Source organism: Ooceraea biroi, chromosome 4, assembly GCF_003672135.1.
Source record: "Ooceraea biroi isolate clonal line C1 chromosome 4, Obir_v5.4, whole genome shotgun sequence".
Classification (NCBI taxonomy): Eukaryota; Metazoa; Arthropoda; class Insecta; order Hymenoptera; family Formicidae; genus Ooceraea; species Ooceraea biroi.
The window spans coordinates 10,183,944-10,206,068 of NC_039509.1; the positions used below are offsets into that span (position 1 = coordinate 10,183,944).

A 22,125-nucleotide genomic window follows, 5' to 3' on the forward strand; every position below is an offset into this window, starting at 1 on the left:
GGATTCCTACATCGGCGTGCCATTAAAACGTCTGGCTGAATCTCGAATATGCACGCACATGGTACAGTCAGTGATACGAAATTGAGTGCCGTGCGCGCGGCGTCATATACCTCATTATACTGGTAACCGGTTACGCTGAAACTTGGCGAAGTTGGCATCTGCCTTCGGCAAGCCCGGGGAAACTGCCGGAAAAGGGAGACGCGAGGACACGGAGGTAGCAGGTAGGTGGAGGCGTGGCCGCTGGGAAACACGAGAACCGACGCGATAGGAAACGACAGAGAGAACGAGGGAGAATATAGAAATATACGCACACAATGCAGGGGAAAGTGTGCGCGGCGAACTTCCAGCACGTAATTACAAACTCGGCCGAACAGCGCCGAGAGATTTAATTAGCGAATCGAGTAGCGAATTTTTAATTGCGTTATCGGTCGCGCGATTACCCGATCGTGCTGCGGACGCGCGCGGGATGTAGCGCTGTAACTTTGGTGCGAGCGAATTTAAATCGCGAAAGCGGAACGCGCCTTACTGTCACGTGGTCGCCGGAATAAGGGAATACACGAGACACGCGGAGAGCGCGAGACACAGGTAGCGCCGTCAAAATCAATTTGATCTCCTCCGATCTCGTCGAGATCGGAGATTTTAGTTAGTGGGCAATCCGATCGGCGATCGAGTCCCGAGGTTTCGAGGTCACGTCGGATCCGTCGGAAAATTTTCACAACCGGATTCCTCAAGTATCAAGGATAAGGACGCCGTGATTCCGGTTCGCTTTTCCGTGTCGTCTACTTCCAGCCTGATCGCGGCAAGATCCTAACGGTAACCGGCTGGATCGTGCAGCCACCGCCGGCAGCGGGATGGGATGGAATGGGACGGGACGACGGCATTACACAGGAGGCGGCGGTTCACTGACCGACCGACCGATCGACTGCACTGTACCCAGACACGAAGCTGGAGGAGAGCGAATGCACGAGGATGAGAAGAAAAGGGTGGCACGCGGGCGGGAATAGATGCGAAGTTTCTTTCTTATAGAAAGATATTGGGGAAGAAGGAACTCTTGCGTGAGTTTCAGGTCGTCGTAAGAACGAAAAAGCTGCTGACGCGAATTTTTAATAACGAGGGAGTGATGAAAAATTAAGAAAAAAGATTGAATTCATATAGCGGAAATTATATATTTTCATTTGAGCGCTCGAAAGTTGTTCTTATTGTACATACTCCTGAGATTTGGAAACACCTTCACGCTTCCCCTTCGATATACATCGTCACCCTATGCTTGCGTGTCCCCTCACGTGCGCTCCTCACCCTTGAATAAATTGCTCGATTTCCTACCCTGTTTCTCTCCGATACCTGCTTTCGAGTATTATGTCTCGTTCTCGAGGGATAAACGCAGCGAAGCAGCCAACCAAGGAATTTTTCTTTACTTTCCTTTCACGATGCTCTCTTGAGATGGCATATTTAATGTAATAAAGATTTCATCGGAAATCATATTTTGGCTCGAATACATTAATATATAATTTATCTTAATTATACTGTTCATCATGATTGAAGGGAGATAACGAATTTCGAAAAAGTCAAGTTGTCATAGCTTTCACGATTTTAAATGCGATAATATTCCGATAATATAATAAAACTTTAAATTCATTCAATTTTAGTTTTATTTCTTTTTTCGTCATTATTTATCGTTTACGATCTTGCTTAAGAAAATTTGCTTTTTATCAAGTTAACCGATCTGCTTTTTCTATCCTGTCTTACAGTCGAGGAAGATTTCCGGAAAATCGCGAAAGTAGCTCACGCTACACCGGATCCGTAAGGATGAATCAATCAATCATATTTGAGCATTAATATACAATAAATACTTGCGAATATTAATATAATTATATAATTATTCGATATCTCATACGAAAGCATGAAAGGTTGCAGAAGATCCGATCGTATATCGTACATCCACACCGCGCTGAAGTTTTTATGAATTCGAGATAACAATAGTCCGACAATAATCCCGAGTAATAGCGTGCGCGAATCGCCAGATGCGAGCATCGGCATTGCCGGCTTCTCCCGTGAGAAATTTCTCGGCGAAGAGGAAAAAGCCGAGCGACAGTACGCCATTCAGAGGCGTCTGCTTGCACCTACCAAGATTGCACGGAGACACACTACACGGAAATGCGCTACAAATCGAAATTTTAATTTTCGTGACGAATTTTTTGCGACTCGCGGTGAATCTCTCGTTCGTGGAAATATTCTGGGAAATCGTTGTTCACCGCGTTTTTCCAGCGGAGTTTCCATTTAAAATTTCACCCGGCATTCCACTCGACGATTCTCAACGATTCTCTGATTCATTTGGCCTTGGAGTTCTATCAAGTAAAATTTCTTTTCGATCGTACGCAAGTAATTGTCGGTAATTGTCGGTGCCACGACACTTTCGCTAAGGGAAAGTCGCCTCGAAATTGGACGACGAATTCGTCATTGAAATTAAGGTCGTGGATTGTGTATACGGGGCATCTCTTGCGCACGAAACGGTCGTCTCGAAGACACTTCTCCGATAAGTGGGTCACTGGGACGAGCGAGGTGCGACGCGCGGGGGAGAAGGGGGGGGGGAAGAAAGACAGAAGGAAAGACCTTCGAGCGCGCGGAAGGATCCGCTGACGTTCGTAAGACGTCCGAGCGCCTGTAGTAACCCATTATCCATCACCATGTATGTGTCTGTATTATTCAGAGTTTGTCTACTTTCTCGCTTCTTATGTAACGCGCATGCGCCGTAAGAGACCTTCGTTTCAACATTATATTCGTTACATATATTTTCGTTGATGAATCAAATTGATTTTAAAATGAATAAATGCTTTGACTCACACGCGGCAATGTTGCAGCTAAGAAAACACTTGTTCCAAATGTCGCAATTTTGTAACACAGTACGCGTTATTTCGTCAATTCATTTCGTCTTGATCTCCTTGATCTTGTCGCCAATGCAAGTAGAATCGCGGGACACCTTGAAAAAATCAACATGGTCGATCGTTGTGTTGGTTACATTGCGATAACGGATGAATGTTTCGGCTCGGAGTCAGACATTCATTCGCATGAAATAGCAATCGAATGCAGATCGTCGTAATTGCGATAATCACGATTATTTGATAAGGGCGATTTCATACCTGGCAATAATCGTACAGGAAATCGCTGCTCCTCGGCGACGAGATAATGGGCTCGAGGAGGATCTCGATTGATCCCGGACGAACGGAGGCAGATCGTCGACACTGAATCACGATATTGGCGTCACGATATCTGGCAGCAATTGTGCACGATGAGTTACGATGAATACTCGTCACTTGATGAGAGACATTCGCGAAGATAAATTCAGTACGTGCGATTGAAAATCGCGAAAATTACGGAGCGATTTGAACACGACTCCATATCCACCGCAACGCGTTTCGTGACTGACCGTTATTCGAAACCTATCGAAATACGAGATTGTGATTCTCGAAGTATGTGTGCTCGATGTATCGAAACAGCGAAGCAACCAAAAAGAGATGACAATATAAGAAGTAGATCGAGGGAGGAAAACACAATAGTATTAATAATTAGTAATGAATATGATAATTAGTGAAGTAAAACATAAAATAATAAAAATAAAATGAAAATAACAGAATTATTCAATTAATACAATATATTCTGCGATATAACGTTCTCTCAAGCCTCGTAAAACATTTAAGGGGATCCTGGAGTGACCAGTGAACTCCGTCGCGGCGTCTGAATTACCGGCAGAATCGGTGATTTTCCTGCTTTGCATTTTTTTTCTGCATTTTGTTTTCTGCAAAACATTTATATTAAGAACATTAATGTACGAGGTGACGTCACAATAAGCCGATAATAAAACTGTAAATTTTTTTTGTCGTTTTTAACATAAAGTCGAGTTTCGCTCGGTATATTTCTTTGTATACTTTAATCGTAGAGAAGGATTTTTCATTCTATACAATCATTAAAGAGTAATTAGTACAGTAAGATCGACCAATTCCGCCGGTAATACAGACGACTCCAGGATCCCCTTAACGCTGGTATAATTATTTTTTATCATTCATTAAATCATACTAAAATATTTTGATATGTCAGATAAGTAATCAATATCAAATCATCAATCAAATTTCAATATAATCCAGCTTTGTCATCCTTGTGTTGCCATCTATCATCAATCAACTCGTTTTACTACAGTCGGCAATAACGGAAAATCCTGGAGAGAGAAAGTTAGATTATCGATCACTGAGTTTCCTCTCGTGCAGTCTTATCGACCGAGGTGAGAGCATCTCATTCGCGGCTCGCCCGTCTCGTACCGGATGTTCTCGGCAGCGTCGAAAATATTTACAATACGCTGAAGCGGCAAAGTATTTCATCGTCCACGCGGTTGAGAGAGAACTTTGCGTACGTGATCGAATTCAGAGCGGTGTGGGATCGCGGTGGACAGGGCAGAAGAAGAAAAGGCGAGCGAGAGTAAGAGAGAGAAGAAGAATCGCGCGTGACAGTCACAATCACGTATCCTGCTGCGATCGTGCTCGATGTCGCGCACCGCGTGGTGAGCACCCGCGCTTCCCGGTGACAGCTGGTGACGGCAGCACATCAACGGCTATTCCAGCATAAATGGCACTGCTATTCACCATGTGGGACTCGACGATGTTTCTAAGCACCCTAACCCCAAAGTTCTACGTCGCCCTGACCGGCACGTCGTCCCTCATCTCCGGGCTGATCCTCATCTTCGAGTGGTGGTACTTCAGGAAGTATGGCACCTCGTTCATCGAACAGGTATCGCTGAATCATATCTCGCCATGGATCGGCAGCAGTGACAGCACCAATGACAACAACAGCTCGAGCCTCAACAGCTCCAGTGGCTCCTCGAATCAGCAGAACGTGCCAGAGTGCAAGGTCTGGCGCAACCCGATCAATCTGTTCAGGGGCGCGGAGTACCAGAGGTTCTACTGGGCCACAGACAAGGAGCCCCTCACGTACTACGACATGAATCTGTCTGCACAGGATCATCAGACGTTCTTCACCTGCGAGGGTGACACAGGTAAAATCTGCGGAACAAGTCTAAGTCCGCCTTGATTCACCTTAACACGTAAACACGCCGGGGCTGAATCTTGGCCCTCTTGTTTTCTCGAATTGTAAATTGAAATGTTGAGTAAACCTTTTCTTCCGCAGGGAAACCAGAATACGAAATCATGCAAACGGCTTGGAGGGAGCGCAATCCAGTAGTAAGAATACAGGCCGCGCACAGCGCACTCGAGCGCAATGCCGAGTGCGCACCTGCATATATCCTTCTCGCCGAGGAAGAAGCCACCACTATCGTAGAGGTGGAAAAGATCCTGAAGCAGGCTCTGAAAGTGGCCGAGAACAATTACAGGAAGTCGCAGAATACTCAGCACCAGGGCGCGATAGCCGAGGCGATACACAGGCGGGATACGAATGTGCTGATCTACATAAAAAGAAGGCTGGCGATGTGCGCGCGGAAGCTCGGCAAGCTCAAGGAGGCGGTGAAGATGTTCCGCGATCTCACGAAGGAGGTGCCACCGATCATGAATGTGCTGAACATTCACGAGAACCTGATCGAGGCACTGTTGGAGATGCAGGCATACGCAGACGTGCAGGCCGTCCTGGCCAAGTACGACGACATCAGTCTACCCAAGTCGGCGACAATCTGCTACACAGCGGCGTTACTGAAGGCGCGACTGGTCGCGGATAAGTTTTCGCCCGACGTCGCCAGCAAGCGCGGTCTCACCACTGCCGAGATGTCGGCGGTCGAGGCGATCCATCGCGCCGTGGAGTTCAATCCCCACGTGCCCAAGTATCTCCTGGAGATGAAACCGCTCATCCTCCCGCCGGAGCACGTACTGAAGCGCGGCGACTCCGAGGCGATCGCGTACGCTTTCTTCCATTTGGCGCACTGGAAGCAGATAGAAGGCGCCCTGAATCTCCTCCACTGCACATGGGAAGGCACATTCAGGATGTTGCCGTATCCGCTCGAGCGCGGCCACCTATTCTACCCGTACCCGACGTGCACCGAGTGCGCCGACCGTGAGCTCCTGCCGTCGTTTCACGAGGTCAGTGTCTACCCAAAGAAGGAGCTACCTTTCTTCATTCTCTTCACGGCCGCCCTTTGCTCCATCACCGCGCTACTAGCCCTGCTGACCCATCAGTATCCGGACACCATGGGCGTAGTCGCCCGCTCAACGTTCGCCTGGCTCTCTCATCCGTTTTATTATATCCTAGACAAGCTAGAAGCCATCTTACCCTCTAACTTATTGCAACAGCTCTCTAGAATATAAGGCTGTGTTTCTATATATGATCTCTGTTGAATTAACGACTCATTGTGATATTGCTTTATCTTCCCAGTGTTACGATACGCATATAGATACCCTTGTCAAGTATGTGTATGTACGAGCTGCGACTTTGCAACTTTCTCATGACTGATGCTGCGACAATTATTTACTTAGTGACGAGTTGAACTGCAAGTTCAATCTACGACGTTGATAAATGTATTTAAAAGTAATAAAGAGAATTAAATATCTCGACATATCGCGTAGTTTCTTCATTGACTTCATAGCAACGCTACCATCATGCAAGTATCGATGTACAGCGACGTGCCGTAAAACAATTAATTCACGCGAAACGTGAAACAGTTGTGGGTGCTTGAATGAACTCTTCTTGTTTTATCGCATTCGTATTTATTCAATAGTTGATATCAATAGCTTGTAATGAGGTGAAAGATCAAGGCAAATCAGAGATCTTGACGTTTTACGTCGCCGACAGAACAGGAAGTGAGTCCGGGTCGACCGGGGATAGGAGGGCCGTCGGGCCCCTTCGCGCGTACCTCTGCAATCATTCTTACACAGTAACAACGAGAACGTTAAAATCCCTCACATTAATCACACGTATAATATACAATTTGTTTTACGAGAACCGGCCGAAACCGAAAAATAAGGAAGAGACAACCGATAAGTCCGCGTGTATCGCGACCGATTAAATTTCGCGCTCTCTCAATTGCCCTGCAATCGCATCCGATTCCTGGTCTGCCTGTCTATCATGAGACGGTTGGTATGGTAGGAGAAGAAAAGATATATAGAGAGAAATAGAGATATAAGACACTTGGAAGTCAGAGGGCCCAGGTCTCTCCGGTACTCCGGGCTGGCTCCAGCGCAACTTTGATTTTGCTTCGAACATTCATCCTCGATTAGATCCTTAATCAATGTAGCATAATAATGTGATAAAATCTGTCTCATTTTATGTACAATATATATCTTCATAGTTTATATATATATAATTTACTTAAACGGGCATACGTAAAACGTTACGCGAGAGAGGAATTACACGATTAAATAATATTTATCTTCCGTACACAGCTACGATATTCTCTCGCATTTTCACGGCTAAAGGGGGCGAAGGGAGGGACCGGGAGACGGGACGGGGCAGGAGGGATGAATGTTTACGTAATATAAGAACATGTAAAAACTTTCAAATGTGATCCTTAAGAATCGCTATGGTATAATGCTTAGTCCTTAATTCATACCGTGTACAATTAGATGTATTTTTTATCGAAGAGTATACTAAAATCTACGAAGTAGGAAATATTTTTGAGTATTCGCCTCCCGAGTTAATATCCGAGCCTATATTTTGTACGTAGCTCTCTCGCCATCAGAATTGCGTCAGGGATCCCCCGGGAAATGGAGATCCGCATCGATTTCGTCCCACCGTTCATCGAAGTAGGATAATTCTCATGCTTTTTTTTTCCTTTTCTTTTTTTATTGCCGCGAATTACTTATGAAAGTCCACGCAACGTTTCTCCGTCGTTTTCGTTCTCTTCTTACTTTGTTATATGTACAAATTACAGATTGTCCGCTTCATGATCGATCAGCTCCACGCTGCGATTGCATTAGCCACTTCACACTGTGTCTAGGTTTGATCGTCTCCGTCGTTCTCTCTACACAAATAAGGCACCTTTAACAAATTACGCTGTTTATGTTAAGCTACACTCGACTTAGCAGTTGAATGCGCTCAAGTCAACGCTCAACCGCACTCGCCGCACACTCCGCAGCGACAGCTAATTCGTAATTTGTCATCGAGGCATACGTAAACAACAGCAGTCTTAATGTATCGAATAAAAAACGTTATATATAGTGGATATATGTAATCAACTGGGTACGAAAAATTCCCATAGATTATTCCTTCCTTCATTTCCTAATTCCTCAAACGACGATAAATATTTTTAACTTTCAACGAAGCGCTCATCACTCTCCACCAACCGATCCATACTCTCTCTCTCTCTCTTACTCTCAGTCAAAATATTCATACTCCATCACATTAATCGAAGCTGTTTAATTGATCACGCACCGAGATCGCTCTGAATTTTGCTAAAAATATTTCGTATCGTTCTTGCCCGCCACGAAAGCAAGGAATAACGTTAAACTCAAAGAATAATAATCTATCCGAATTCTATACGTCTAGCCTAATCGAGGTTATCTATATGTTCAAGAGGAAAGCGGCTCTTCCCGTTTGTGCTTGTGGAATGCGAGAAAACAGCGATGCTCAATCGAAATCGGCTCACGTGCCCAGAAAGAATTTCCTGCCTTGTTTTTTTTTCTCCTCGCACTAACAGCGCTCCGCGCAACGGCTCGCAATCACAGAAATTAGTCTTGATTTGGAAACGTCGAAAAACTCTAAGTAGAAGCCGTTCTTAAAGTACAGCACAATCGAAGCGGATAAATTCGCTGAAAAACAAACAAACGAACTGAAATAAACGGTAATGCATAAAATTAATTCAGCTAGTCTTCTTTTCGGTGTTACCGCATAATAACAATCGCAACTTATCGTACGGAATTCAGATTCCCTGACTGGTGGCAGGCCAACTCGAACGTACGCTCACTGACCGGCACGTGTGCCACCGATTGGTCAACCCCGTCATTAAGTGTATGCAGTAGAAATCGTGGAAGAAGTACCACACAACACACGTTATCGTTATTGATGTCCTTTCTTCCAGCGTTACGAGAGAATCCAGAACGCGATCGGCAGAAAGGTACGTTAGCCTTGATATTAAAGAGTGCCGTTTGCGAAATATTGATATCGATCGTAGAGCTTAGTGGACCATGAGTGAATGCTCCCCTCGACCAGATCCTCGACGTGCCGACGCAACTGATCCTCCGTCAGCGTGAGGTGGAATCTATTCTTGAGACCTTGAACGGTCGCCGCCCCACCACTGCGGAAGCACGGAAGCTGAGAGCCTGCGGAAAAATCGATAGGAACGTGTTGACACGCCGCGACTCGAAAAATGCACGCGAGCGTGTCGCGCGTTACAGAATGACACGAGTGATTGCTTACCTGACAGCATAATCTCGACGAGGTTGACTATCTTCTCCATGTGCTTCCGCGCCGCGATTAAACCTTGAAGAATGAGGCTCTTGAATTCCTCGAACAGCTTGGACTGATTGCCGCCCATCACCTCGACGAATTCCGGCGTCAGCTTGAACGGACTGGTCTCGAAGCCGAGATTTCGCGGCGACGTCGACAGAATGAATCCAAAGTCTATGTGGATCAGGTGGCCGTCACTGTGCAGCAGAATGTTGCCGTTGTGGCGGTCCTTCACCTGAATGAGATAGCTGACCAGGCAGTACGCGGCGCAGCTCTGGATGAAATTCCTCTGCGCCACGCGGAACGTCTCTGAGGTAGAGGGGCCGAACTCCCGTTCGAAGTATTGGAAAAGCGTTAATTGGCACTGCTTCTTCACTTGGTGGAGCGAGACGGTGTTCAGGATCGGCTCGATCAGACCACTGTCGTTGGATAGACACAGTATTCTGCGACAGACGAGATCAATCCTTATCATGTCATCACTATTTTCAATATTTTATTCTTTTACTTTATTTTTCTTTCTTTTTCCCCGCTGATATAAATCTCTTCTTTATAATAAAAAAAAAACTCTTGCAGTCAATAAAGAATGTTTGCATCTCGATGGTAACTCGCTGCACTTACTTGTACGGCCGTACCCAGAGGGGCACCTGTTCGTCTTGCCAAATCTTTTGCAACATCGAGAGCAGCTGCGAGGCGAGGAGCTCCTGTCTGAGATCATCGCCGCATTTCACGATTACCGCGAGCAACCTCCAAGATGCCAAGTGCCCGTACGGGCTGGAAGCTCTTATGCGTTGCTGCTTCTGCTCCCACGGCTCCTTCAGGACCGCCGCCGATGGGTCCTCGGGATCATGGCTGAAGGTCGCGCTCGGCGTAGCTGCCATTTCGCTTAGTCTTCTTTTGATGTCGCCCGGCACGAAGATCGGCTCCCTGCTGTCGGATGATTCCTGACTCAGCTGCGAAATGGTATCCCGATCCTTCGGCTTGCGAAGCTGCAAATACTAAAGGGGAGCGAGGGGGGGAGAAATTAGAAGGGGAGTCAAAGGGATGATACGCGGTCGCTTGGAATAGAATACGCACCTGTTGCGTGATCTCGTCGTCCTCCTGGCTCCAGCAGTCGTTCGGATCGTCATCGGGGAAATTAAATGCCACGTCCGTATTCCTGACCGAGTAAGGCGAGACGTTTTTCACGGGAGTTTGCCGTACCGCCGAGTTCTGCTGACTATCGGAAACGGATATGTCGGATTGCTCGCCGCCTGTCAAGTTCTCCTCGGACTTGGTGTGCCTCAACGAGCTGCCCATTATTTTCGTCGGCACGGGTGACGTATACAAATCTTCCACTTCCAACACCTCCACGTATATTATGTACGGTGCCTGCGACCAACGTACCAATCAATGAGACATTCGAGTAACAAAAAGATCTTGCGCAAGATTGAAGATGCAGCGAGAGCGAAAGGGAAGATCGTACCTTGTCCTTGCTGTTAAGAACGGCAGCGTACTGCGGCGGAACCCGTACGATGTGATGCGGTATTGTACTGTGCAGAGGAAGCCACACCCTCGCGGGGAGATTCAGATTGAGCGTGTTGAGCTCCGCCACTAATTGAACGGTCTTACTTTCCTTCGTTGGGATAGTTCCGAGCAATTTGCCGATTGATATTAACGCTTGAATAAGTTCGAGTTCTGGCGCGAGTCGCGGTGCCTGCGAACGTACAGATTGCACATCGTTATGTACTGTGATACTCGACACACGCGAGCTTTACGTCTAACGTAACTTGTTTATGTACAAAGTGTTGACTCACATTGCAGAAACAATCGGTTTTTTGACCTCGCAAATCATTCACCACACCTTGGCAGGAATAAAAACAGGTACAGCCGTTGTCAAACGCTCGACCGGAGCTCAGGTCCCCAAGACTTACTTTATTTATTGTACCTTTTGAGAGAGGAGAATACACGATATAAGATTTTTGTAATAATTTTTAATAATTATATTGTAATAATTTTTAATTTTGTAATAATTTGTAATAAGATTGTGATTATTACAAAAATTATGTGACATGTTTTTTTTCATGTATAGTGTTAAATATTTACCGGAATGACTACGGCGTATGGTTTGGAACAATCCAGTAGCATCAGACTGAGATCTTTGGTGGGTTTTCTTATTCGGCGACGTAAGGTTTTGCGTCGAGGGCAATGGTGATGGCGCAGGAATCTGCAATCCAGCGACGCGCTGCTTTCGACCCTCATTTCCCTTTGGCCTGAGAAAAACGTTACACATTTAGGAACAGTGATCTCGATCATCGAGTCATCAATCCTTGATCCACACTCCTCTGAGTACTCGTCGAAATATTTTTCTTACGGTTCTTACCTGAGTTCATCTGACAGGATAAGATTTTTCAGTTTGGTCCCATGAGACTTCTTCTTTGACGGCAAATGAGCATCGGAGCTGTACGCGTCTAGCAGCCAGGCACACTTTAGCGAGAAATCTGCCGACTGTCTACATCTGCAAGGCAGTTAGTTTCTTTAGTCTCAATTCATCGAATATTAATTTGCATTCGTGAGGCATGCACTTGGCGACTTCGCGCGAGTCCTATATATATTTACCTATGGACAAGATATGGATAAAGAACTTCGGTTACGTCGTGAAGTTGTATGTACATGACAACTAACTGCGGTAAGTAAAAGTCCACGTCGTTATCCGGAAAACTGAACATCTTGTTACCTACAATATATCACATATCACATTTATCAGACGCTAAAGAACTATCATTTCGCGATATTTCAGTTGCCCTCGTACACAGTAAGTGACGTATGATGCAATAAAAAGTACGTCTCTTCGGATGTTTTTACCTAGATAACTCTGAACGCCAGGTTCTTTGGAATTGAACAGATAGGAGATAGCCATAGACATGTCGAATATCTGACTCTCGAAGAGCCGCAACAGGCAACCCTCCGACGGTTTCGGTTGCTTCGTTTCCTGTTGCTGCCGACGGACAACATCCGGCTGCTTCTTCACCGTCTCGGCCTCTTGCTGTTGCGTGGTGGCCGTACCGCAGCAAAGGGTCATGGCCGCGCCAGCCAGCTCGCTCTGGCTCGTATCCGTTACGGACGGTGATGGCGACGTCGCCTGCATCGCGCCTTGATAGATCTCGCGTTCTTCGCGTTCCCGCGCGTTAGATCGCGGTTCCGAGCAACGTTCACCAGCGTTCATCGCATCGTCGCGCCGAGGACGACGATCATCGGGCTCGTCATCGTTTTTCGGCGACGCGGGGGACGCCGGACCGTCACTGAGACGCGTGGACAGTTCCACGGGCGACACCGGCACCGACATCGACATCGACACCGACACCACACTGGCACTGTTCTCCATACCATCCACCACGTCAACCGAGAATACGTCACCCGGCTGCGACACGGATGAGTCGAGGCTCTCGCGACTGTGCAGGTGATCCACGCTGGATTCCCGAGTAGCGGGTGCGTTCGTCGCGTCGCTTGAGCCACTGTCGGACCCACACAAGATACCGGAGTCGTCGGAACCGAGACTGGCCAGATCCTCGCGCTCCCGAGCAGTGCGCGTTCCTTTCCCGCAAGGTCCTGATGACGATGATGATGACGATGACGACGACGATGATGATGACGAAGACGACGACGACGATGATGACGATGACGACGCCGCCGCCGTCTTAGAGATCGACGAAGGTGCGGGATTTTCGCATTCCGGACTCGGCGTCACGTCCACCTCCGGAATACGTTGCAGGGCGGAATCGAGGCTCCGGTTCCTGTGGTGGTGCGTCAGCGTTGTCGCGGTCGCCTGAGGCACCGGCGGTAATAGGATACCCATTGATCTGCAAGTAATCAACAGACTTGATAATCAAGGTACAAGTGATCAAGGTACAGGTGGTTTGAAAGTGCACAAGCTATAGTTTAGATTCATTACAAGTCTTATTAAAGAACACAAAGATCAATTTTACGATTCCTAGTACTATAAGTATGCTCTTATTAAACGAGAAGGAAATCGCGCGCGAGCAACTGCTCCAGTTTCCGGCTGCGAAAACGCCGTCTAATAATGAAAATAGATACGACAGACTCGCGCGCATTAGTGATTATGCGGTGCAGTGGTTATTAATAAATAATTAATGTTGATGACGCCTTGTTGCCGACCACTGTCAACGATTAGTATCTCGATTTAAATATCTCGACACGTACTCCTGAATTCACGTACGACGCAGCTTGCACATTGTCGTTTTTCGTCGTTTCGCGTCAAAGTTGACCGCGAAGATCGCGCAACTGGCGCGTACGTAATACGCGAGGAATATTTACGATCGTTTATTCAACAAGTGGATACACGGACACGTCACGATTCGCAAATAGCTCGCGCGTGTCGCAAAGTGGCTAGCTAAATACTCAGCGAGAGGCCCGCAAGTGACGCATGCGATAACGCTGCAGGGAAATCATCGATCGATCAATCGAGATGTTGTATACCTGAAGTCCAAACTGTGATTTCGTTGATGCGTGGTCAGTCTGCTGCGTGGACTGATCGACGGGTTCGGCCGGCCGTGCACGAGAGGAACATTACAGTTGGCCAGTTTGTGCCTCTTGATGTGTGTCACGCTTTCCTGGCGCGTAGGTCCACCAGTCGGCGTCACTGCCACTACTTCGCTCATATTAGAGTCGAGTACGAGCACCGGCTCGGCTAACAGTCATCTGCTGGCCATGCTGAAGCTTCACCTACGACACATGGAGCTCTGAATCAGCGAGGTCTCTCACAGAGCATCGAACACATATATACAGTAGCGCTCAGATAGGATGATTTTGATAATATATTTTTACTGATAAAAAGAAAAATAAAATTCTATATCCTTAATATTTCAATATTTTATTCAGAACTCAATTTCTTCGAATTATACATGAGCCTAATGTATAATTCACGTGCTATCGTACACTCCCAGTTACGGCTTTAAATTGACGCAAATTTCTAGATAATCACATGACGATAAACCGTCTCACGGCATGAAAACGCTCATATCGCGAATAGGAAGGTCGTGATCGATGTTCGCAACGCGACTGCAACGATCGTCACGTGCAGAGGTGAACGTGAGAAACGTCAATAGCTCGTGCGATACGAGCGACGACGTACTGAGTCGCTTAGTCGTAAGCAAGTCGAGATGTATTTCCGGTATCTGCATTAGTTTTGGATGCCCTGAAGTGATAACAACGGATGGTACCACTTCCCACGTTATAATCTCGGCTACCCGAGAACGACACGAAGCCTACATAACTTGGATGATGACGACAGTCGTTGACACGAGACGAAACACGTACGGATAACGCGCGTCGTCGGCGCGTTATCACGGCCGGTTTCGTTAAATGTTATGCGATAAAAGGATCGGTATCTCGGATCAACGCGTCCCTCTCGTGTCGTATCGTTTTTAATTAATATACGCAACATAGGCTCTCACGTTGCCGAGGAATTGATTATGATTGATTATGTAATACAGTTGCGTCGCGAGAGTGCGGAAAACGCCGACTGTTCCTCGACTGTTCATGCCGCGAAACCGAGGCCGGAAATCGTGCGTCTGTCTGGAAGGTCAGTCGCGCCGCTTCGGAGTTCAGATAATATGCGATTGGAATTTCCTTTCGAGTAAGAATTTCAACCGGTACAATCCTGCGCCGCGGTTTTTCCAATCAAACGCTGCTCCAATCCACGCTCTTCGCTCTTCCGGCTGATGATCGAGCTGCTTATCTTCTCAAATCGTCTCAAATCGAAGTCTACAATTTTATCACACATTATCTCTCTGCTTTCTCTTTTTAATATAAGATTTGACAAGTGCACTTCTTGCAAATGTTTCCTGTTTTGCAAAAGTTGTATTTGCATAGAGAAGTGATTGAAGAATTAAACGACATCATCGAAAGTCGTTACGGGCATTGTACACATGCGTATCTGTCCGCAACAGAATTGAAAAAAAAGAACGAAAACTGATACAAGGTCGTCGGATTCACCGGGGGTATCCATGTTGCGATAGTAACAGGTAGGAAAAGTCACGATACCGCGATACAGATGTTTAGAAAGTGCGGCTTTTTATCAATTCGAACACTTTCTAGGATCTTCCTGGCGCGGTTACAGCGCGCTCGGTTCTGCGCAAAATTATCGTGCCACGGTATATAAACGCGAGTACAAAAAGCGATCAGTTACATGAAAGTTACGTGGAAAACGAGCGTTTCCATTCAGGTAAATAAAGTGTTCCCATTCTGTTCAGTCTTTTTTTCGCATGTGGAACGTGAACTCCGGCAAATCGATACAAATCGCACGTTACTTCAAAGGCTGCCCCGATCCGCGATTACCCGAGACTAATTCGCAATCGTTGGCACTCTGATTCTTCAATAAAACCATTTTTTATCCATCCAGTCCCGAGCTTTTGAAACAAAAGCCGCAGGTGCGACTCGTAACCCATATGGAATAAAACTTGGAGATCACTAACGTGAGCCAAGGTAGTCGAAGCGTTGAAACAATAACAACAATGACGACAATCCACGTAACTGCGCAAGCATGTCGTCAATAAAGCTAATTGCCTATTAATCGATGCTTCTCCGCTTCTCAAAGATTCACGTTCCATAAAAAGTTTGGGTTATCGCGAATGACGAACGATTTCCTCTCGGTTCTTATCTCGCGCGTTCAGACGCCACACGCGAAATCTCTTCCACGTGGCGGTGGGACGATATAGCGGTCAGCGAAATTAATTCTGACAAAAAATGACGAGAGGGGCAAGGGTGTTACGGCGCGGTACCGAGGTTTCTATCTCGATGGATACGGATCGGTTGCGCGTTACAAAATCCGTCGACTCGAAACTCGCGACACGTGGAACCATATATGCTTTCACCGATCTGCTTCGGTGCCGACGCATACTTGACGTTTACGGACGTGTATCCGCGGTTCCAAAATCGCGGTGCGAAATTCCAGCTCGTGCTCTCTGCGAGGATGAGTACCGCGAGCGTTGTACATATTTAAAACAAAACACAGTGGAGTGGAAGAATAATAGAATAACACACCTGCACAGAAGCGACGTTGATATGTACATACATGAATGCGTATGCGTATCTTTTTCACGTGTGTATTTTGCGTGTACCGTGCTTGAGCCGGCCCGTATAGCCGTTCACTCGCGATCCGAGCCCGGCTGTCGATGCGTTTTAATCGAATATCGAAACGGATTACCGAATGAACTCCCATCGCGCGTAATTTTGTAATACATGGGACTTCTGCGTGTAACGGACAGTCCCATGGAGGAAATATATAGATAATTAATTAAAGCCTTTGTTGTTTTTCATTGTTACACGCTGTACAAACACGCTTTGTGATCGCTACATTCTGTACTAGTTAATAAGTACTATATTATTATACATTCGCAATTGCGCAGTGAATTTCGATTCGTTTATTCGCAATTTCAAAAAGACACCTGGATAAAACGCGGTTGAAGGATCCATCTCCTCGATTGTGGGGCGATTTTATTGTCGCTCGATCCATCCTTTGTGAACTGCTACCGTGATATCAGCGTTACGTCGATGATATTTAAAGAGAGCATCAACGGTTCTCTCTTGAATGAGCATTCCAGTACCAGCGCAGAGGCGAACCTGCTGAATGCGGGCCGCTATGTGGGCGAATTCCGTCGATGATCTAATAATCGACGTCGGTGATCGAACGGCCTCGGCTTTGACGACTTTTAGGAGCGTGATTACACGCGCGCTAGAAAGTCGAAGCTTTCTGCTCGTGCGCGAGCTGCGGCGAACAAAGCGAAACTTCGTGCTGACGATTTTCCAGGTTCAGAAAACCTTTAGCGTTAGCTTTCCAAGAAGGACACGAAGGGCGTGGAAGGACGCCTTGCATGCCTGTCGCGTGATGAATCATTGACGGTTCTCATAAGGTTCACGTAGAATCAACTGTAAATGCATAATGATGTAAATGTGATGGACGGTTTAAAATAAATTGACGATTTCACGCAGTTGAGAGACGACAGTCGTGAAAGAGAACTCGATAAATCTCAATTAGGCCATTTAAAAACTGCGGGACTTTGAGTCCTCTACGTCAGTAAATCTGTAATTGTTTTTGAATTGATAGAGACAATCTTACGCAGCAAAATGTGTGCACGGTGTTACGAGTGTAGGCATACACTTTGTGTATTTCAAAGCATTTTCCTTCTTTCGAAGTCAAACATGTCGCAGATTGTTGATTCGGCTCGACTACCGCCCGGTTATTCATACAGATTTAACTCCGTGGTTCAACGTATAAGGCAAAACTCTTTCAAGTGCGATATGCTTTGCAAACCCATCTGGCCTCTTGACATTTCCAACGGCCCTGGCGAAACTTTGAACGTGTCGTCGTTGTCGTCGTCATTGTAGGAGTTTTCAAATGCATAGAACTTTTCCGTCCACGGCGATTCTTTAAATTGTAAATTGTAGCGATTAAATCGAGTTCTCGTTATGGTAAACATCAAGCTGGTGTCGGTCGCCGACAGAGAACTACATATTATCTCCGTCATTAGGTATTCGCATTCCACTGGCATTACTGTAAAATCATTCATCCTGCACATGACACACTACCGTATTCAAAACACGCTATTATAAAAAGCGTTTTGGAGCCGACTACTATTTTCATCGAGCGTAATCACGTGGATGTGATGATTGTCGAGGGAGACCGCAGATAAGCCAGAGTTAAACAAGTCGCAGATTCCATTGTAATCGCATATCGAAATCGACGTACTCGCGAGTTGGATTGTTCACGCTACCGAGAAAAATGTACAGTACATTTTCTCGCTGACCAACGCTATACTCTACAGTGACGACTTGAACGCCGCAGATATCTCTTTTACGTCTCTTTCCAGCAATGCAATCTGAACTCCGCTTAATTATACTAACGGATTCGAGCTTGGACGCTACATAAACTGATAAACCGATTCAATCAACGTAATTGGGATGAATACGGCATCGCTACGTTCATCCCTAATAAATCCCATAATAATTATGTCAACGAGAAGATAAGCCAATGTGCCATCGTCACCGATACACACATACACGAACCAGAAACCGCTCTCGCGCGTCCACGAAATCCGAGCCCGCTCGTTTACGATCCCTCCCCCGAGTAATCGTAAACCCCACGCGTTAACGACGGGCTATACGAGCGTATCGCTCGTGCTCTTCCCTCGCTACGCAGAATCCGCGGCGGCGATCTTCCGCGCGATTCCGATCTATGCAACGCACCGCCTCTCCGTCTCGCCGCGCCGCGCGAGCGTCTCCTGGCACCGCTGCCGCCGCTGCTCCGCACCGCTCGTCGAGCGTGTACGAGCATTCATTCGCTCATTCGCCCGTTTGCTCGCTCGCACGGCAAAATGGGTGTGCCGTGCGCGCGAGAGCGAGCTTCCTGCCTTCACCGTCGCTCTGTCGCCGTCGGTGGCCGGTATGCGTTGTTGCCCAATGTTGACACGGTATCGGAAAATCCACACCCCCGTGCCACGCCGCCGGTCGCGGCCGCGCCATTCCTCCGCGGAGGGAATCAATCGCCGCGTCGCGTCGCGTCACGTCACATCGCGTTGCGGCGCGACGCGACGCGAGCCTAAATGTCAACGGCAACGTCGACACTCACCTCGTCGCGTTCGAATACCCGCTACGAGCTACGACGACACATGCCCCCCGGTGCGAGCGCGTGCCTGGGCCTGCGTGCCGTTCCGATCTTGAACTGCCGAAGCGCCTTGGATTTTACGGCTGCGAAGAAACGCAAACGGGGATATCGCCACCGCCGCCGCCGCCGCTGCCGCTGCCGCTGCTGGCTGGGCTGGAAAGCGGCCGGGACGGAGAGCGAGAGAGAAACAGCCAGAAGAACAGTGTCGTCGCGCTTCTCTCCGTCGCACTCGCTCCTTCCTCTTCTCTCTCCGTCGTGCACAACGTGTATGACGAGTACGCGAGCACCCGGATCAACACGAGCCCGTACGAGTACGCGAGTGACACACGGCGGTACGGCGATTCATACGCGCCGAACTTACTCTTGCCGAACGCTCGTTTCTCGCTACTTCGCGCCGGCTACGCCCAACAACGCGCGTCGATTGCGGCTCCGTCGCGAACGTGATGCGCGCGATGCATCGCAGCGTCGATCACGGCGAACGAACGAACGAACGAACGAACGAACGAGCGAGCGAACGAACGAGCGAACGAACGAGCGAGCGAACGAACAGATGGACGGACGAACGATGCACTGCACGCGACGGCACGACGGCGTTGCGTGCGGCTGGTTGGCACTTCACGCAAACCGTTCTCCACGTACCCCGACGATGCGAAACTAATGCGACTGCGACGACGGCCGTTCGCCAAAACCAACGTTGTTGTTCGCCGCGCGACGCACTGAGCACTGACTCGGCAGCGCACTGCTGCCAACGCGGGGAACGCGAATGGCCAAACTGCACGGCGCAGCCGCACCAGGAACGTGCCGAGTCGAGCGCGGACAGCTTCAGCCCGTTTCGCGGAGCAATTCGATGCTTCATCGATTCGATCGTTTGGATCTTGAGTCATGACTTTGAATCGCGGATCAGAGGGACGCGATTATACGTAAAGATAAAAGGAACAAGTTTTTCTTTTTGTTTAGCTCGAATTGCTCGGAATTCTCGAAGTAATTCTGAGATTAAAAGCAGCAGCGAAAGATGCAATCTTGAAATCATCTTTAATCTTGAAACTCGGATGACTCGGTGATTTTCTCGAAATTTCGAAGAAACGGATTATTAAGCTGGCGAATTAAATTGGGAATCCTTTTATTTTATTTCGATCCGAAAATAAATAATCTTATTGAAATTGAGGAAGACACAAAACGATTATATCGAGAGCTCAATTTACTCTTGCGCAATAACGTGATTTTAATGGCTCGTGAGGAGACGTGCAGATTCGACGGTGGCGGCTATTTTATATATCATAGCGCTATAGCAATATATTCACTGGCGTATTGACAGCGCCTCATCTCATTGTCGCTTTACTCTGGCATTGTTCAGCATAGAGGCGCGATGACGGTGCTGCGAGCTGCTATCAACCGAACGCGATGACAGCATCGTGATAAGAAAATCATCGCGAACAGTCATACATCTCTCAGAAGACTTAATTAGCATTCTGACAAACAGATGACATCACGAAAGCGTGTAATAATAATAATAATATTAATAACACAGAGAAAACCCGAATAATTCATTAGGAAAATAATAATTATGTAGCGCAAGTTTCCTTGCACTTCAACTGGCTTATCTAATAAACGTTGATTTATCATTACAATTATTATATTTATTTATATCGCATCTCGAGATAAACATACGATACAAAACATCGATACGAAATCGGAATCGCAAAATTCCGCGAATTTCTTAATTAAAATTTATCCGCGTGTAGCAAAATTGTTCTTGATCCTAACGACGTCTTCGGATCTAATTTTAAGAAAAATTGAAAAAATGCTCAATTCAATTTTTTGCATTGCGTTTTTCGCGTCTCTCGAAGAATAGTAACTGTGAATAACATTTGTAAACTGCATAATTAATTCAATCAGATTTTTTTACAAATATTAAGGGCGACGATTGACGCAGTCGCGCCTGAATAACAAACGGCATCATTATCATGTTTCGCTTTTAAGTTGGCAGTGGCACCAGACGGACGGCTATTCGAATGGGAAAGGTCGTGTGCAGTTGCGAGTGCAGCTGCACCCGGTGGCGCACATGAACCCAACACACAGTGGAGAGGCCGGAGGCTAGATAGTTAGAGGCGTTAGGTGCCCCGCGTTGCTCCAAATGCAGCCATGCGTTATAGTGCACGAATCCGCACGCTACTTTCCCCTCGTACGGCACGGCCTTTTGCTTTCTTCGCATCGCCTTCAGCGTGGGGCGACAGAGTTGCTCGATTCGGGTGCCGCACGGTCAGATGGAGCGCAAAACCCTTGCACCTTGTGCAGGGCACGTTGCGGTGCATTCTGGTGCATTCGAGTGCATTTGCGAGAATCAAGGGAGCTCATTCATTCAAGAACGTATATACATATACGTTGCGGAAGTATCACGAAGCCCCGCCATTGATACGTAATACATATAAATAAATAACTAAATGAATAAATATACAAAGAACGAAATTCGAGAGGAAGAAATTCAAGAAAAGGCGTTTGTAAACGGAAACGGAAGTCCGCAGAGGATAGTTGAGATAACTTGAAAGCGCGATGGTGTATGCGCGTGTATACGAGTAGGTTGTAGAAGAAATAGATTAGGGTAGGTTAAGATAGAATAAATATTAGATTGGGATAGTTTGTAAGTAATACAGTGTGTAAAGATTAAAACGTGTGTGTAAAAACGAATTCTTGGACAAAATTGAGGAGACAATTCCTCCTCTGAGCGCGAGTAACTCCTCGGGCACAGTGGCGAGCAAACAATTAGCGTTTCGTCACGGGCGATTACGGTTCGAGAACGAGGGGAATCTTCTTCGGGCGAGCTGCAGGATTGCCGGAGAGTAAACAGATAAAACGGAGTCGCATTCCTCGCATTAATCTTAAATGATCTGCATTCCGCGTGCAGGCAGTGGACTTTAAATCGGCCGCAGCCGCGGCTGTGACGCGCCGCGCCGTGCGTCGCCGGATTATGACGTACGCTCACGGAACAGTCATGCTGCATGCCACCGCGCCGGTGGCGGCTACGCACGAACGCGATACCGCATAAACACAGTATCGCCGCGTGATATTACGATTACACGCGCACGCCGTACGAGGAA

At 47.2% G+C, this 22,125-nt stretch overlaps 2 protein-coding genes across 2 annotated transcripts; one reads left to right on the forward strand and one right to left on the reverse strand.

Annotated features, from left to right (window-relative positions):
• Positions 1-4,283: 4,283 nt before the first annotated feature.
• On the forward strand, positions 4,284-6,544 carry LOC105282664 (protein ST7 homolog). The gene is made up of 2 exons (XM_011344833.3): positions 4,284-5,041; positions 5,173-6,544. The coding sequence occupies exons 1-2, from the start codon at positions 4,615-4,617 to the stop codon at positions 6,294-6,296; spliced, it is 1,551 nt and encodes a 516-aa protein (XP_011343135.1). The 5' UTR covers positions 4,284-4,614; the 3' UTR covers positions 6,297-6,544.
• Positions 6,545-6,678: 134 nt separating this feature from the next.
• LOC105282663 (phosphatidylinositol 4-kinase beta) lies at positions 6,679-20,660 on the reverse strand. The gene is made up of 12 exons (XM_011344832.3): positions 18,995-20,660; positions 13,846-14,091; positions 12,214-13,208; positions 11,968-12,085; positions 11,732-11,866; positions 11,455-11,621; positions 11,166-11,296; positions 10,835-11,065; positions 10,447-10,740; positions 9,991-10,367; positions 9,343-9,815; positions 6,679-9,245 (listed from the first exon to the last, which is right to left on the reverse strand). Exons 2-12 carry the CDS (start codon positions 14,025-14,027, stop codon positions 9,058-9,060), a joined length of 3,291 nt encoding a protein of 1,096 aa, XP_011343134.1. The 5' UTR covers positions 14,028-14,091; positions 18,995-20,660; the 3' UTR covers positions 6,679-9,057.
• Between the last annotated feature and the right edge of the window lie 1,465 nt (positions 20,661-22,125).